General features: G+C 51.8%; 5 protein-coding genes across 5 annotated transcripts; 3 read left to right on the top strand and 2 right to left on the bottom strand.

The window, feature by feature from the left end:
• Positions 1-1,542: 1,542 nt before the first annotated feature.
• Positions 1,543-5,274, bottom strand: rom2 (putative Rho guanyl nucleotide exchange factor (Rom2); the record flags this gene model as incomplete). The annotated part of the gene is made up of 2 exons (XM_056684684.1): positions 1,543-2,486; positions 2,556-5,274. 2 exons carry the CDS (start codon positions 5,272-5,274, stop codon positions 1,543-1,545), a joined length of 3,663 nt encoding a protein of 1,220 aa, XP_056548290.1.
• Positions 5,275-6,112: 838 nt separating this feature from the next.
• Positions 6,113-7,039, top strand: N7482_002558 (V-type proton ATPase proteolipid subunit; the record flags this gene model as incomplete). The annotated part of the gene is made up of 7 exons (XM_056684683.1): positions 6,113-6,160; positions 6,223-6,240; positions 6,335-6,457; positions 6,549-6,655; positions 6,714-6,798; positions 6,858-6,943; positions 7,003-7,039. The coding sequence occupies 7 exons, from the start codon at positions 6,113-6,115 to the stop codon at positions 7,037-7,039; spliced, it is 504 nt and encodes a 167-aa protein (XP_056548289.1).
• Positions 7,040-7,605: 566 nt separating this feature from the next.
• N7482_002557 (cAMP-dependent protein kinase) lies at positions 7,606-9,011 on the top strand (the record flags this gene model as incomplete). Its single annotated transcript, XM_056684682.1, has 4 exons — positions 7,606-7,858; positions 7,936-8,025; positions 8,097-8,221; positions 8,292-9,011. The coding sequence occupies 4 exons, from the start codon at positions 7,606-7,608 to the stop codon at positions 9,009-9,011; spliced, it is 1,188 nt and encodes a 395-aa protein (XP_056548288.1).
• Positions 9,012-10,449: 1,438 nt separating this feature from the next.
• N7482_002556 (glycosyltransferase family 32 protein) lies at positions 10,450-11,538 on the bottom strand (the record flags this gene model as incomplete). The annotated part of the gene is made up of 1 exon (XM_056684681.1): positions 10,450-11,538. One exon carries the CDS (start codon positions 11,536-11,538, stop codon positions 10,450-10,452), a length of 1,089 nt encoding a protein of 362 aa, XP_056548287.1.
• Positions 11,539-15,999: 4,461 nt separating this feature from the next.
• N7482_002555 (glycoside hydrolase family 43 protein) lies at positions 16,000-17,398 on the top strand (the record flags this gene model as incomplete). Its single annotated transcript, XM_056684680.1, has 2 exons — positions 16,000-16,581; positions 16,649-17,398. 2 exons carry the CDS (start codon positions 16,000-16,002, stop codon positions 17,396-17,398), a joined length of 1,332 nt encoding a protein of 443 aa, XP_056548286.1.
• Positions 17,399-17,520: the final 122 nt, after the last annotated feature.

Genomic DNA, 17,520 nt, shown 5'->3' with positions numbered 1-17,520 from the left:
GTGTCTCTGCGGAGATGGACAAGATTCCCAACATAGAATGCAACCCTCTGGTTATTCGACGACGGGCAACAATTTCCCCCTTCCTGGATCCGATTGGAGGAAAAGAGCACATGCTAACTGATTGGGACATCTTGCTGTCAATGCGTCACCCTCTCGACGGCCAACCTGCGGCTCATATACTGTTCCCCACCCTCTCGATGCTCTCATGTCTTCCCTTCCCGAGCTCGGGACAGAGACATAAGCACAGTCCTTTCTTGTTTCCTTTCCTGTTGTCTTTTAATTGACCACTTGCCCGGGGAGTTTCTATTTTTCTGCATATCCTGTTTCTTATTCCCCCTTCCACTCCCTCTTCCTTTAATCTCCCGGGTTTCCTCTCTTGTTTCCTCCCTGGCACCTTGTCCAAAGTCCGCAGCGCAGCAAGATTCCCTCTTCTCTTTTGTGTTTCGTGTTCGGTCATGTCTTGTCTCTATCCTTTTTTTCGCTGTCTTCCTAGCCCGATAGTAAATGAGGAAGAAAAAGTATCCTGGCCTCTATCCATCTGCACTATAGTATCTCATTTTTGGAATGCTCTGTCCACTTGGAGGACGGGAATACCATAGTCCGTAGGACTCGTACAGACACCGTGTCAAATAAGCATCAGAAAAGTAACGTGCTTCCCGCCGACATGAAACACCTACCTACACATGCGACATCATCAAAAGACAAACCAGCAGGTAGATGCAGATAGGCAGTCCTGGTAGAGGTGACAACAAATTATACCTATTAGAAGGACCTACCTACCCAAGACATACACTTACAAATGCTCAAATCTTTGTACTACCTTACCGACAGTTAACCTTGAAGAATTGAACACCGACGATCTCATCCATTTAAAAAGTATGAAGATACCTCGAACTCAACAGGATTGGGAAAAAAAGTAGGGGGTAAAAGCTAAAAAGATACAAAAGAACATGGTCATCACTTCGCAGGCCATGCGGAGGAACAAATAAACAAGGTGAAGAAAAGGTGAAGAAAAGGTGAAGAAAGAAAAAAAAAATAAAAAGGCAATAAAATTTTAAGAGAGGAAAAAAGGCAACTCAAAAAGATGCAACGACGAACGGCACGACGGGCAGAGTCAGTCAAGCAGGCACGCGAGCAGTGGTATTTGCGCTCCATTGTACACACAGACGGACAGAGAAACGAGATGCGATAAAGGAACTTGGGACTGAGTTCCTCTAGCGGAGGGGTGGAAGCAAAGAGAGGGTAGATGGAGGGGATGACTGGAGGTAATGGTGTGAGACGGACATGTTGGACGCCAAGGACGCCGGCATGGTGAGGAAAGGCTCCATGGAAAGGGCGCTAGGACAGGCAAGTTGAAGAGAACCTGAAGGCCTTGTAGGGCATTAAAGATGCTTTGTGTTCATGAATGCCTCCCTCATCTCTGTATACTGCTCTTAGAGCCAGCAACACGGGAAAAGTTCGATGGCACAAAGTCTGGAGCTAGAGCCGATGCAGAAAAAAGCGACAAGGGTCATGCGAAGATGATAATGCGCGTGGCAGAAGTTAAATCTGCTGTGGCTTGTTCCAGAAATCCAGGCTGGCGACCACGTCTTCGCCGCTCTCATCTTCATATGCATAGATGATCTCACGAGTGGAGGAGTGCAGCATGCGAATATTCTTCCCAGTCATGATGTGAATGAGCTCACTGGTCTCAACATGGCGGATCTCAATGAAGTTAGGCTCGAATGCCAAGATGTAAGGGTAAGAGAGTGCGAATGCGGTCGGGTTACCCTCCCATGAGATTCTCCAGTCTGGACGAGCTCGCCAGCCGTTGCGATTAACGAAGAAAGAAAAGTCGCTGTAGTTCAGGAGGAACTCTCCGTTCATACGCTCGATGTGAATAGGCTTGACGTTTTCCTTGCGGGCCACGAAATCGAGAGATGTATCGGCCTGATCCAGAAGAGACTGTGTCTCGGTTGTTTCAAGACTAACAACCTCGAAACCGCGCGCACAGCCGACACACAGGGTAGATCGGAGGAAATGAATCGAGGAAGACTCAGCAGGGATGTAGTATTCCTTGAATGGTTTCAGAGTATCCTGGCCACTCTGGAACATCTTGCTGACAGCGGACTTTTTCTTGCCCTTGGCCAGATTATCCATCGGCTCGTAAACCTTGATGGTACTTGACAACGCGGACGTCTTCACGGAGCATACCAAGTGTCGACCAAGACCAATGCCTGCCTTGAAGAAGTTTGCATGGCCCTGAATCTTCTTCGGGCGCTTAGCGATGACGTTCTGACCTTCCCCTATCTCGAGAGCTTCAAGAGGGTAGGACTGGAGAGTTTTGTTTGCCAAGACCAGAAGCAGTTGATACTCTTCTAATGTGTCGATTTGAGTGACCTGGCTAGCCTCCAGAACCTTCCTTGGCTTTGCTGACTTGTCCTTGGGCCAGCGTTCAGACAGGTAAATGCCGCTATCAGTTCCGTAGACCAACTTGCGTCCTCCATCTAAAAGTTTATCGAATCAGTGAGTGAAGATAGGAACAAGGTTTGTAACACGGCGTGGGATAGACATACCAACTGGAACACAGCAATTAACACGGTTAATAGCAGAGAAAAAGTTCTCCGACAAAACAGTCTTGTTGTAAAAGTTGCTGTTTCGTTCCCATAGCTTTCGTTGTTGTTCCTCCACCATTTCAATGAACTTCCGCCGCTGAGTAGGAGATGTTGCATAAAGAGTCTGCTCGTAGCCGCCTTTGCCAAGATGCCTGAATGTGATCGGCAGCTGTCCATCTTTGGCAGGCGGAGGGTTCGGAGCCACTTTGTTAGATAAGAGGCTGGATGAGGGTCGCTTGGAAATTCCTAAGCGGGGAATCACCTCATCCATCTGAGCAATAACCAAGAGCTCAAGGGGAATAGGCTTTTTGTACACACGGAATTCTTCTCTTTTGTTAACAACCTTAATGCGAACTAGGAGCACCGCATGATCAAAAAGATAGGCAGTCACTTCCGAGCTTTCTCCTGTGGTCTTCTTGAACCCCATCTTGGTGAGCATTTGACGATTCTCCTCAGTGAGCTTCAGGTCCACATAGTCGCCGGGGTTGAACTTTAATGAATTATTCAGCTGCACCAAGTTGAAGTGATTCTCTGCCTTTCCGCTCTCAGTATTGACGCGTGACAAGAAGCTCTTGATGAGCTTGACAGCCTTCGGAATTGCCTCCTTGTCAGGATTATCGTCTGCAGTGTTTTTCAAAACCGATTCCAGAAGCAGGGGGTATCGAGCAAGACGAGTGGTAGGCTTGGTGAGGTAACCGTTCAATTCAAGCTTGCGGGACTCCTTGAGACGTTCCGTATCCTCAACAAATTTGGCAAAGCCCGGATTCGACCCTTTCTCCTTCTCAAACTCGAACTTTCCATACAGCTGGTTCGCACCATATTTGATGAAAGGGTCGAATCGGGGTACGTGCTGAAGAAAGATGTCACCAACTGTTTTCACGACATGGCTTTCTTTCTGGCGAGCATTCAGAGCTTCACACAGGGCGCTGTTGACCTTCAACACCTCCAAGCAGTTGCCAAACACAGTCCGAATGAACTTCTCCCGCCGGTGCTCCGGGATTGGAGAATGAGTATTGGTACCGGCGGCGCGCAATGGTCTCATCCAGAAATCTCGCAGATATTCCAAATCCTTGACGAAATCACGCTCTGTATACATGATCTCAAAGATGACTTCCTGCCGCTTTTTCTCGTGGTCGTCAACGGCCTCAGAAACTTCCTTGGGAACCATATTGATCCACAGCTTTTGGTTGTCATTGTCATCGTCATCATCAATATGCAAGCTGCCCTTGGATCCCGAAGTTCTCAGTACCGGCTGAGGCTTCAAGTTCAATCGTGCCTGTTGCTCTAAGCGTCGCGGACAGGCAATGGAGTAGCAGAGGCTGTCCCGAGTGCAGGTAGGGGAGTAACATTCAGTCAGAAGGGTGAAGACCCCATTGACTTCTGTACCGACCGTTCTATCTTCGGTCAGAGTCTCCTTGAACTGATAGACCTCCCCAGGAGCGTCTCGGAGGCGATGGTCATATGTGACATCATGGAAAAACTTCTGAGCATCCAACGCACGACCCAGAAGAAGAGCAAGGTTGCGATCATTTGTCCGAATAATCGAAGCAATCAGATCCACGGCATCAGTGCCCGAGAAAGCATTCTGATACGACAGACCGTTTTTCTGCCGCTCACCAAGCGATATCTTCTCCCGAAACACATCGGCGACCAGCGATAGCAGAGCCGGGTAAACGACAGGAACCCGGCGGCGCGAATCCCTGGAAACGAGTGTGGTCTGGCCGTTGGAACTCTGTGTAGCTTGACTCTGCACGCTCATGGTTCGATCCGGGTTAATAGTCGATGCCATGGACATTGTGCGAGATCGGGTGGAAGCATCGCTGGGAGGGCGAGACTTGTTCACGTAGGCATCGGCCACATTCGTGGGCATTGAATCGAATCTTTGCGGTGACGTCGATTGCTCATGGCCAGATGGGGGCCTTCTAGCCGGGATGGACCTCCCACTGTTCATGATGTGAGCATGGTTGACATCCGTCGCATATGTGGTCATGGACATGGCTCGCTCGTTGTTATGTCGCTCGGGAACTGTCCGTCCGAGTTGAGTCATCGTTGCAGCACCGGGATGGTACGGCTGCTGGCGCGCGGCCGCAGAGGAGGTGTGATTGAAAGGAGTCGGCGGGGCAGGGGCCGGATGGGATGGTCCATTCAGTTTGGCCATCGACCGTGATCTCGTCGCATCGGAATTCAAGGCGGGAGGAGGCATTGGCCGGCCCAGGTCGCGGGGTTCCGGGTACTGGGGTGGCGGACCGGGTCTAGAATCCAAGCGTTGGGGTCGCGGATAGGCGAATCGTCCCCCCGCCCCTGGGTACTGTCGCGTGGGCGGGGGCTGCGAAGACATCGTCGCCGCCCCGGGTTTGTATGCTTGATACTGTCCAGGAGGGGGCGCTGGCGGATATCCATTTGGCGGCGCAGACGGTGGGGGTCCGTAACCATTCGCAACAGGTTGTCGTGTGGGCGGAGGCGGCGGTCTCTGAAATTGAGGGTGCGCCACGTGCGACGACATGGTGTGAGCGCGACCCTGTGAGAACTGTGGAGTCTGCGAATTCATGGTCTGGGAGCGTCCCGGGGGAGGTGCGCTTCCGAAGATGTCGTTGTACGCAGCATCTCGTTGCACGGCCGGGGCAGGGCCGTTGCCGTAAGGCCGGTAATTCCGGTTACGCTGGCCCCCCAAGTCTGCCATGTTCACACGGCCCGCGGTCAACGATAGAGGGGGTGGTCGTCAGGTAGAAGAAACGGTTCTATGCCGGAGGTCGGAAAGGACGAATAAAAGGGGGGAGGGGGTATCCGAGTCGATCGTAGAGAGCGTTTAGGGCGTCGCAAGAGTTCTGTTCAAGATGGTGGGCAACGGAAAGCAAAGGGAAGAAGGAAGTAGCAATTCCACGAGGAGCAATAGTCCAAGGGGAAGAAATAAGAATCGTCTCTGTGCAATGGTGCGTCCTCAATATGACATAGCTTCCCCTCCAGTTGACACCTGGGGGACGTTCGCCGGTTCAAAAGTCGTAACCGAAGAGCGCCAGGAGCCGTGAGCGCAACAAAGTCAAGGCTCCTTCCAAGTTCATACCCTCAGCATTCCTCCAGTGGGCGCCACCAAAAGAGGAGAGTGAAAGACGGGGAGGTGGAGGAGAACGTGATGGTGGTGGGTGGGTGGGGGGGTGGGTGGGTTAGGGAGCAGTGAATGTTGAAATGCCAGTGATAGCCTGGGGGACTAGGAGAGAGAGGAACGAGGATGAGGCGAGGGGACGGGCTGCCCGGTATGGTGGTAATTGGGTGACCAGAATGGGCAGATACCGCTACATCCTGCCGTGAAAGGCACAGCGCCGGCAGTACGGTACGGTCATGCTCCGAGGGGAAGCGCGGTAATGCGCTACGGCGGGCCAAGTGACCCTCCTGCAACACCCAAGGAGAAGCGCACCTGGCAGCAAACCATCTCCGCTAGCTGCTCGCTGTCTTCAGTGTCACCTCCTCGACAGCTCTCATCTCTCTCTGGAACTAGGTCTCAGATTTGCACGATCTCCATCATGGCGGACAGTGAGCTGGCGCCCAAGTTCGCCCCATTCTTCTCCTTCGTGAGTGGCCCGATGGAAGCTCCCGCTGGGAAACGTCCAAACTAACCAGTCTCTACAAATAGGCCGGCATTGCTGCTGCAGTGAGTCGATCGAAACCCTCAGACCGTTACAACCAGCATGCTAACTATTCTTCTCCTCGAAGATGATCTTCGGGGGTACGTGACTTGTGGACAGATGGTCTTGGTTGGTGGACACATAGCTTACAATTTCACAGCCGGAGGCGCAGCTTATGGCACAGCGAAGTCGGGTATCGGTATTGCGGGCGTGGGCACCTTCCGCCCAGACCTGATCATGAAGGTGAGAAGCAAAGAAAAGACTGGCGACCGGGGCTGCCAACAGCCATTTGTGGACATGGCAGACAGAGTAGCTAACCGGCTTGCTTCCACAGTCCCTCATCCCCGTCGTCATGTCCGGTATCATTGCGGTCTACGGTCTCGTCATCTCGGTGCTCATCGCAGGAGCTGTCAATCCAGCTCAGCAACAAAGTTTGTACACGTATGTCTGCGAAGCTGGAAGGAGCTCGTGTGCGCATGGCTGACATGTCGGTTAATAGAGGATTTATGCACCTTGCTGCCGGGTTGTCAGTTGGTCTCTCCGGTATCGCAGCCGGCTACACTATTGGAATTGTCGGTGATGCTGTAAGGATGTCGATTCTCCGTGTTTTATCGGTGATATGCAGCTCTAACTGCGGTCTTAGGGTGTCCGGGCTTACATGCAACAATCGCGGGTCTATGTCGGCATGATTCTGATTTTGATTTTCGGCGAAGTTCTGGGTCTCTATGGGTAAGTCTCCGAGATGAGGACCAGGGTGTTCTTAGATCCTTTGCTAACGCGACGACCAGCTTGATTGTCGGCTTGATTTTGAACTCGAAGTCTTGAAATCGCACTCGCTTTTGTTCTTTCCTTTATGCACTCGCTGTTCCGGCGCATATTCCCACATCATCTTGAGCCCAGATGCTTACCATTTGATCGCTGCGACCCGTTCGCGCAGAATGCCCAAGCGCTAGGCGTCTCTGGGGGTGGGAGATCCAGATCTGGGCCGGCTGTCATCTGGATCGCCTGGACTTTATCTCTGTTGTATTTTCGGGGTGTATTATAAGGGGCCTTGTTCGCATATAGATTCGGGTTGAATGAAACCAGCAACGGGGTCGAGCCCAGTGATGATTCCGATTTATCACCGTAGTTCCCTATCCGTCCAGCCCCGCCCCCATAAGATACGTCAGAGCTGGCAGAACTTCCCTTTGCAAGTCTCTGCCCCGCGCTTGCTCAGAAACCCCCCGTTTTTTCCCTGGGACTGCACCTGCAAATGTTTCTGCTTTGATCTGAAACCCCCGGAATCGAGCTGGGGTGCCGACGCGATTGGTGGCGCGCTAACCGGGTGGGCTCCTATACACCTTTTTTTCTGCTTCTCACCACAGCAAGAGACATGCTCTCTTGCCATTGAAATGGCGACCGGAACTGTCGAACATTCGACATCAGCTGAGGTGCAGGGCAGTCCTGTTCCTTCCAGGAACAAGGATATGCGCTCTCACGACATCCACGAGAAGGAGAAGCGCCTCGTCCAGTCCATCCGTCCGTCTCCGCAGCGATCTGCGAACCCATTCCTTATCAACGAGCGCCAGGACGAAAAACAACTAAGTATCTCCTCAAGGAGCTTGCTTTTGAATGACTTTGTGCTCATAAAGACTCTGGGAACTGGTGAGGATCCCCCTTCGCGCGCATGTCGTGCTCGCGCAACGCTTCGCTGTCTGACAGATTCTCTTTGTGATCCACAGGCACTTTCGCTCGAGTGTGGCTTGCACGGTTGAAGGCCCAGACGGACAAAAGCAAGGTGTATGCGCTGAAGATTTTGCGGAAGGCAGATGGTACGCAGGGGACTTTCGCCCCAGACCTGCATGGCGCCCTGAGCTAACCTTCGCCGTTTATCGATGATCAGTGATCAAGCTGAAGCAGGTCGAGCATGTACGCAATGAGCGCAAAACCCTCGCTGCGGTTATCGGACATCCTTTCATCACAACTCTCGTCGCGTCATTCTCAGACGAACAAAACCTCTATATGTTGGTATGGCTTGGCTCGATCTCCCTCGTGGGCTACTTGTCTCGGGTTCCTGCGGGACGCTAACCAGTCACAGTTGGACTTTTGCCCTGGAGGTGAGATCTTCACCTATCTCCGACGAGCACGACGCTTCAATGAAGAAACCTCGAGATTCTATGCGGCGGAGATCACGATGACAATTGAGTACCTACACGATGTTCAAGGAGTAGCCTATCGCGACCTCAAGCCGGAAAATATTCTTTTGGACGCCGACGGCCATATCAAGCTTGTCGACTTTGGTTTTGCCAAGCAGGTTGGCAATCGTGAGACCTACACGCTCTGCGGTACTCCTGAATATCTAGCTCCGGAGGTCATCCATAACAGCGGCCACAGTCTTGCTGTTGATTGGTGGGCTCTCGGCATTCTGATCTATGAATTCCTAGTCGGACAGCCTCCCTTCTGGGACCAAAATCCTATGCGCATCTATGAGCAGATTGTCGAAGGTCGACTGCGATTTCCACCCAACATGCCTGCAGCAGCACAGAACATCGTCTCGCTGCTCTGCAAAACCAATCCCTCGGAGCGTCTGGGCCATATCTCCGGCGGCTCAACTCGAGTCAAGTCCCACCCATTCTTCCAAGATGTGGCTTGGGATGACTTGTTTTACCGTCGCGTCAAGGGACCGATCATTCCCCGAGTACTACATCCGGCAGACACGGGTAACTTTGAGGAGTATCCAGACTCCGACAACCGCAACCAGAATATTTACACCGAGGACCTGAAAAAGAAATTCGAGCCTCTTTTCGCTGATTTCTGAGACGTTGGTGTTTGAAAGGTGCTCGAGTATTATTTGTTTCAACAACCCTCTTCCCCGATGCCGGTCTCGATGCGGGGATCACTGTTCATTTCCTGGCTTGTCACAGTCACTCCGCTCCGCCAGTAAAGGTTTCCTAGTCTCTCGATCTGTTTCTGTGCTTGATCCTTCTTTCTTCGATCGAGGCCACCACGAGAGAACTCTCTTGGTGTACCTTGCCACATATGGCCCGAGACCAACTCCCGTACGTCGACCCTACCAAACCTTCACCTAGCCCCTCCACTGGTATGGTACCATAGGGGCTATTCTCGTCACCAATGACTTTCCATTTTGTCCTATGTCGGGGGAATCCACTTCCTAAGGACGCCGGGTGGCTGTCTGATATCAGCGCTCTCTTCCCCCGATAATCCAAGATATAATCTGCCGCCCATCTCGATTGCAACTTATTTCATGTCCACTGCGCATTGGTGGACTCTGTACCCACCTAATGATTGTGATTTACATCCATTACTTCGTAATGCATCCACGTGGCAACTCATGTTCTTATTTGAGACCATCGGGACAGTTGTTCGTTATTGGACTGAACGTGTGATTATGCAAATTAGCTAGTACATACTTCTATCACAAATATAGTTTTTCCACGTCGTTGATTTACACCAGGTATTGCAGTCGCATTTTTAGCTGCTTCTTGTTGAGGATGCAGCTCTTGCCTGGATAGCTCTTGCTTATGTCTTAAATCCCCGAAATACTCACGGTACTTCCTCCGCCAAAATTGGGTATCAGCGGCGTCCTATTCCAACGCATCACACGTATTCATGTTCAGCCAGTTTCACAACGGGCTCCCTGAAACTTTGTCTATAGATTTTTTTGCCATTGAATAGAGCATTTACTAGTTCACAAGAGCCATGTTGGCCCTATCTATCATTTGTAGCGCTGCTATCAAAGTCTAACAATCTAGAATATAGTGATATGACAAGAAGAAAGATAAGAGAATCATATGTACTGTTGTTCATAAACATAAATCACAAGGAAACACCTTCCAGTCGCTGTAACTTAGCCTACAGATGTTTCAGCACTCAGAGCCTATGACATGCTCTTTTGCCAGGCAAATGGACTTGAAAAGCCCTAATCAGCAAATGCTGCAACTAAAAATATAGAAGGAGCCTAGGACTTAATGTGAATGGTGGAACCGCAAGACGGTGCCTATAGCAAGACAGATTAAGAACGGAGAGAAAGGCTCTAAACAAAGCATTTCAAGGTGGAGACTCAGTCTCCAATGTGCTTTTCGCGTATGAAAGATGAATAATGCCGATTGGTGCTTCAAAAAAGATGCGGTCCAATAATACAAGCGGTGTCTCGGAATCGTATAAAGGGTATCTCAAAGGCGAACCTTATTTCATAGAGAAGGGTCTGTCTTCCATGAGCCTAGTCACAAGAATCATCAGCGTCTGGTCGTAATATGAATTTCGAGAGTATTTGTACCATCAAAGTTATGCTTCACAAAAGCCATAGGGTGGTCAGTATCCATGGCACCCATTTGCCCAACGCCAGGGCTGAAGCTTGTGATCGGCAAAACGACCGCATCTCCCATCTTTCGGTGCGTGGTCTGACCACTGAAGTCCTCGTACGTCACGTTCTTCTCCCCGGGCAGAATACGGAAGTACTCCGGGTTGTTGAAATAGCGGAAGACGGCATCAGTCCAGGCGCCTGGGCCCGTAAATTCCATCACGGTCTTATCCATTTTGCCCACTTTGAGAATGCCAGCTCTCTTCATGCGAATAGCCTCTTCCGTGATGTATGCGACCATGTCGCGCAGAATCGGGTGGCCCGGTTTCGCGCCGATAGTCCACTGGCAAAATTGGATGCGACGCGAGTACCAATCGTGCCAGTCAGGGCGGTCCGGGTCGGCTTCAATGCCAACAATAAAGCCCACCTTCGATCGGTCCAGCTCATCGGGCAACCAGTATGGGGCTGGTTTGAGTGCAATGGTGTCAATATCACTGTAGATTCCGCCCCGCGCAAGCAGGACAAGGTACCGGAAGAAATCCGCCTTCATGACCGCGAGCGGCAAAGCATCATAGGCTTCAAAGACATCTGGCAGAGATCCATAAAGATACTGGATCAGATGCCTCTGCGTATCATCGCCAATTACTTCATGCGTAAACCCCGGGTGTAATTCCGTCCAGCTTGCCTCGGCAGCACGAAGGTTCTCATCAAACCATGCCGAGGACGGGGCGTATTTCCATGTTTGCCAGATGTATGCAGGGAATCGGCTTCGGAGATCGTAGGGAAATTGGTATCGGAGGCGATCGCGTAGTGGTGCAGTCCCGTAGGTACCGAGGGCTTGTTGTTGCCGAGTCTTTGTCTTCTTCTTAGGGCGTAACAGCGACTCCTGCTCCTCGTCGAATATCTCCTGAACGGGCTTGTAACCAGGGGCCCCGGGGACGTCGGCGGGTCGACTCGAGCGGATGAGGAAGATGAAGGCGACGAGGCAGATCGCGGCGAGTAAGAACTTGCGGAAAGTCGGCATGTTGGGCGGCGGGCGGCGGGCAGCGGCGCAATCGGGTGGAATGCCCCCCTGTCAAGGTTCTGCTGGCCACGCGCGCTGGTAAGACGAGGCGACCACACCTTCCAGTTGTGTGGCGGGCAATGCGCGAGCTCGGAGTCCGGGTCGGGAGATGCGGGAAGCGATCGGCTGGCCAGGCCAGAGTCGCGTATTGATTGTCGGAGAAAATTTAAGCTCAGGTCGATCAAGGAATTGACATTGCGATCTCACAGGGCTGTCGCATATACCCGATCCGTAATTCCACAATGCGACCTCGATGCCGGTCGGAGGTCGGAGGTACACCGTCGTGCCGCAAACAGAATAGGAGGCGTGCCGGCACAGGACAGAGCCTCGGGCCGGGTTTGGGTCCGAGAAGTGATGGACAAAGGAGAAAAATAGAAGCCAACCCACGCTGACTGGCAGCGATCGATCCGGGCCTGCCTGCAGTTTTATGGTGGAAAAGGGAGAGGATTGCGTATGCTGCGACAGTTGGGGCACATCTACACCCGTTTGGGTGGAGCCACTCACGTGGCCTGAGATGTGCTCGATAACCACTCCGTTCAGTTACATGCTTAGCAGATCGCTTTTCTTCGTTTCTCATTTTATGCATGACTGAAAGGAGTTAGACATGTGTCAGAAATGCCAATAGCTTTCCCACATTTTCCATACTCTTGTGACTCCTGCCGATCTGAGTCGCTTCGCGGACAGCTGCTTCGCCAGTGCTAATTAGCCCGCCCCTTGATTGGCAGTGATGGGCTCCAGGAGTTTCGAAACTGATCTCCCACCCCATAGACATCGTTCCAATAGAGGCTACTGTCATCTTCAAGCATCCATATTTCTATAACAGGTCAAAAAGTTGGGGCAGCCCCTTGCCTTTTAAGATAAATTGGGTTACTCTCTGGCCGATGCCTGCCCGCGCCATACCTATACAAGACTCGGCACAGCTCCAGGGCTTCACACGCTTGCCAGTGTGACAATGCGACCAACAGTGTCTGCAGTCACGAGGGTGGAAGCAACCAACCGCCTGGAGATGATGCAGATACCAAGCACACATCGACGATTAGATGACGTATCAGGGGCTTCCAGACAAGCTCTGGCGCCCAAGCAGCCAAGAGATTGCCAAGCCATCCAAGGTCGGCTTGCGCATAATGGTCCTGAGCATGTCCGCCCCGAACGCCCCCCGGCCAGGGACATGACCAACAGCAGGACATAATTCAAATTTGGCGAGAGTTATGGGGCAAGTGTTAATAAGTCCACCTAACAATATAATACCTAAAAATACAAGTACTCCTCAGTGTCTCCTACAAATCTGAAGGTGAAGAACTGTGGCAGATATATACGGCAGATATATACTTTCCCACACCTGGAAGGCCATGATTAGTCGACACAAAATATCTACAGGTTTAGATACGCCCCGAGGCATGTACCCCCTTTCAAATTATTTCACCCGGGGCTTGAATTCTTTGTACGAGTAGGCCATGTGGGTTGGCAGATATGAAATAGAGCTGCACGTAATGGATTGATTGCCGATCTCATCATCAACTCTAGCTGGAAGAAATTTGACAGAAGAAGCCTCCTTTCTCGCGCCGCTTCCGCCTCAGGTGGCTTCTTGTTCCCATGTGAGGCTTGCAAAAAGATTCGCAGTTTCGACAGATGCTTACCATAGTCTTCTAGTGACTGTTGAAGGATATTCAGATCCTCGGTGGAAGCCAATCCATTTCGCAGGCCGTAGGGCGTGCTCAATGAAACTCCAATCGAGCAATATTGATCCGCTAACGAGACTCAAATCTAAGGATTATGGCCAACGCCCAAGCAGGTTGATCTTGGTCATGTAGCTGACAACTCGCGCCACCAACACCTCTGAGAAAGCGACGTGCCAGGTGGGGGGAGTACAAGAAGATCATCCAGGCTATACATGACCAGGGTATATTGGGGGAAGGTATCCCAGCCAGCCTTCGAGCTAGGGGGTACGCTTCTTGGGAGTCTTGACCACATTGGTGGAGGATGAAGCCTTTGCAACAGGCTTGGCAACAACAAGGCCACTCTCCTCAGCAGCACGAACAAGAGGATGTCCAGGATTCTGATCTTTCAGGGGTTCCAGGATGAAATCAGGAAGAATTGCACCCATTCTGAAGGAACACTTTAAAGGCTAGGGCGGGGGCCAATCAGGGGTTTAGGAAGGCAGGAGTTCAGCTGAGGCTCTCTCTGTCTGGGCGCTGGTTCTGACATCGAATTGGTATGCTGGCACCCGTTCGCTGTCTTACTGGGTCATGTTATATCTCTGCTTCACACTAGAATGCAGCGTGTCTGGTAATGGGATTCACATACCAACGAGGTGAGTCATACGGTGAATACAGTGATAGGAATCAAAGCAATCGCAGTTCATTTTAGTTGTCGCTTCCACAGAATTTCGACCCATACAGTTTGTTGGGCATTCACCTCGATGCCTCCTATGGCTGAAACTGAGAAAAAAAATCTAAGATGAAGCCTTTGAATACCTGCCAGGTGAATCAGCTGATGTATTTGAGAAAAATCAAGCGGACCTACGGGCAGCATTTACGCACCTAGTAGAGCAACATATTCAACGTATTTTTTATGCTAGACTGAGGCTTAGAGCAATCCGACAAAGGTCGAGAGAACATAGTCTAACCCAAATAATCAGCGAAGGCCATCTTTCGACAGAAACCACCGCGGGTTTGCATTCAAAAAGAATACCACCGCCAAGATTGGAAGTGTATGTATTTGATAGCGAGAGACTATAATCGCCCAGGGGGTCAACAGTAACAACGAACTTGGACCAAATGATAGGCGATGTTATTATAGAAAGCCACTTTAATGGTAGAAAGGAAGAATTGGGGCTTCGCCGCTACGCTTACCGTTGCGGGACAAGTGTGATATCCAGCTTGGTTATCCATTCCTATGATGTTACTGCCTATGGCGTGCCATAGAAATCGAACCAAGAGTACCTACTTCACGGCGACTTGCTCTCGTCAATTTGATGCACCAGTATATAATAATATATGTACTGTTTACTCGGCATGTATAACTGTGGATATTCTGATACCGTGCTAGAACGGAGTCTATGGGCAGCACCTTACCAAAAGCAGAGCAACGTGGTCCACGTGGGTGCTCGAGTTCACGTGGGTTCACGAGTTGGCGTGGGTGGCTCGGGCACGTTTCACGCGAGCTTGGCGCGGATTTCTACCTCTTCTCCGTCCGTCCGTCGTTCCGAATTATGCGGAGTATCTTACTGCACTCGTCCCCAACCCATAAATCAGAAGCCCGAATGAGTAACTGGATTGAAGCAGAAACCCCGTACGATCAAATCGTGCTGCCTGGCCGATCCCAGTTGCCCAATCGTGGCCCCCGCCTGGCCGTGGAACCTTTGACCTCCCGCGCCACCGCAGCGAAGCCCGGGAGAATCGCCAGAAGCGTTCCCATGCAGCCGACGGGTATGCATACACAACTTGAGGCGTTTCCCCTTCTCTCGGAAGATTTGGTCTAGCTTGGCCCCCGGGAAAATCGCATCGCCCTCGGTGCCCGCACCAGACAAAATGCACTGCGCCCGTCCGTTAGGGGATCAACAGGAGAAACGGGTCCACCGCTAACCCTGAACCAGCAAGAGATGGGCAATAAGTTGACAGTACCACGCCGTTTATTGGCCAGTCCAGTTCCTTGCCGGCCGCTCTAAAAGCTTGGCCTGCGGGGGATTCGATTCTCCCTCCCCTGCTGGCCTCAGCCTCCTGGGGGATGAGGGGCCAACACACAGGGTCCACGGATCGCCCAATGCTGTGATGCATCGAGACTCTGTGGTGGAAATGCGGGCTTTCGCGATTTGGCAAGTCCACTTCTCGCGGTCAAAATCCCCTCCATGGAACTAAGGTTCATGGTCTCATTTTGGCCGCAGGTTGTGTGATTATGGGGGGCATGTGAACCCGAACGGAGAACGAAGGCCTCCGTCTGAGTCTGACCGGGCTGAATGGCTTATCGTCTGGAGCATGTCCATCCAAATTCTGCTTCTGTGACTAAGTCGCCGCAGCCAATCGGTCGCGTGTCGGCTCTTTAACCCCCGTTTCACATCTATTTTTTCCCGTCCACGCTACTCCGTACACAAGCCGCTCTCCGCAGCCCCGTAGACCCCGTATAAAGGCAAAGCCACCCGCTTCATGCTCTCGCCACTTTCTTCGTTCGGCCCTCAGGATCTACAACAGAGCAGCCCCAGGCGGAAGGGCTTGTGATGGACAGCCTTCCTAACACCTCGCGCACTATCCGTAATTGACTCGGTGCGCAGAGCCTTGTCCATTCCACAGCCTCACGCCAGATACCGGACGGCTTTTATTACTCGCGCCGCTGCCCTGCAGAAGCTGATCTCATCTGCGCCCCGAAAATACCGCCCACCCTTGCGACTGTGACTGCGCTGGAAGCATCTCTCGGCAACTCCTCAAAATGCTGGACTTCTTCGCACCCGGGCGTTCAAAGGACGCGACCGCAATGCCCACAACATCGGTTCAGTCTCTTTCTGGAAGTCAACTCTCTGGCATTGAGTCTCCATTGGAACAAAGGTCGTTGGAAAACGCCAAAGGTGGAGACTGGAAAGGGCTTTTCTCTCGACCTTTTACCCGGCGACAGATTGTAATCCTCAGCGCCGTGGGACTCTTGCTCTTGGCTCTTCTAGCCCTTGTCATTGCCCTGCCGGTCGTTTTGACAAGAGCCGGAAAAAACAAGGACGCCGGTGATACATACCATCTCTACCCGACCAAACATGAGGACCCCAGCTACCGTATTTTGGAGAACAAACCCGTCTATGCAATCCACAACTTCCCCGATCCAGGACTCCTCAACTACAATGGAACGTGGTATGCCTATGGAACGAACCCACACAAGCATGATCCGGAATCCATTCACATCCCCGTCGCGACGTCGACGAACTTCGTGAACTGGACTCTCCACGAGGGCTATGATGCGATGCCAACGCTCGGTAACTGGGAGGAGTCAGTCAATCATTGGGCGCCCGATGTGATTCAGCGGGTAAGTCTCGCATTCATTCGAAGCTGTAGAAACATATGAGGATTTTTGTTTCTAATATGCTATCTAGGATGACGGGAAGTTTGTTCTCTACTATTCCGGCCAAACAAATAACTTCAATAAACACCACTGTATCGGAGCGGCAGTCTCAACGGGCACAGATCCTCTGGGACCCTACATCCCTCTCAACGAGTCTCTAGCCTGTCCCCACAAGCACGGCGGGGCCATCGATCCCTCGCCATTCAGAGATGCAGATGGCAAGCTTTACGTGGTCTACAAGGGCGACGGAAACAGCGTTGGTCGCGGTGGCTTCTGCGGCAACAGCATTAAGCCGCTAGTCCCAGTCCCGCTTATCCTCCAAGAGCTGGAAAGCGACGGCATCACCAAGGTCGGCGAGCCCGAGATCATCCTAAACATCAATGACACCGATGGTCCGCTGATCGAAGCTCCCAACATCATCCGCAAGGACGACGGTACCTACTACCTCTTTTTCTCGTCACATTGCTTCACCTCGCTGGGTTATAATGTGAAGTATGCACATGCCAAGTCGGTCAAGGGCCCCTATACTCGCGTCAATCGCCCATTGCTGCAGACGAATGACTTTGGGCTCGAAGCACCTGGTGGCGCTACCTTGTCGCATGATGGAACCAAGATCGTCTTTCACGCAGACTGCGACGGATTCCGGTGTATGTATGCCGGCGGTGTCGACATTCGATCCACCAACGACACCATCGTCATGGCGACACTGGAAATTGATGGTTCTGGATCTTCGAACACCACGAATACTACTACTACCACCACCACTGCCGACAGCACCTAGTGGACTGGCCCAGCCCAGACCCGTTATTATGCAAGGGATTTGGCCAACCCGCCTTTTTCTTAATTTTCTTTTGGATTTGTCTATTGGCATTGCATTGCATCAAGCGTTCTGAGCCTTTTTGA

Source organism: Penicillium canariense (genome assembly GCF_028826845.1).
Source record: "Penicillium canariense strain IBT 26290 chromosome Unknown utg000001l_segment0_segment0, whole genome shotgun sequence".
Lineage (NCBI taxonomy): Eukaryota > Fungi > Ascomycota > Eurotiomycetes > Eurotiales > Aspergillaceae > Penicillium > Penicillium canariense.
Note: the sequence above shows the minus strand (reverse complement) of the source record. Positions and strands in the feature narration are given on the sequence as shown.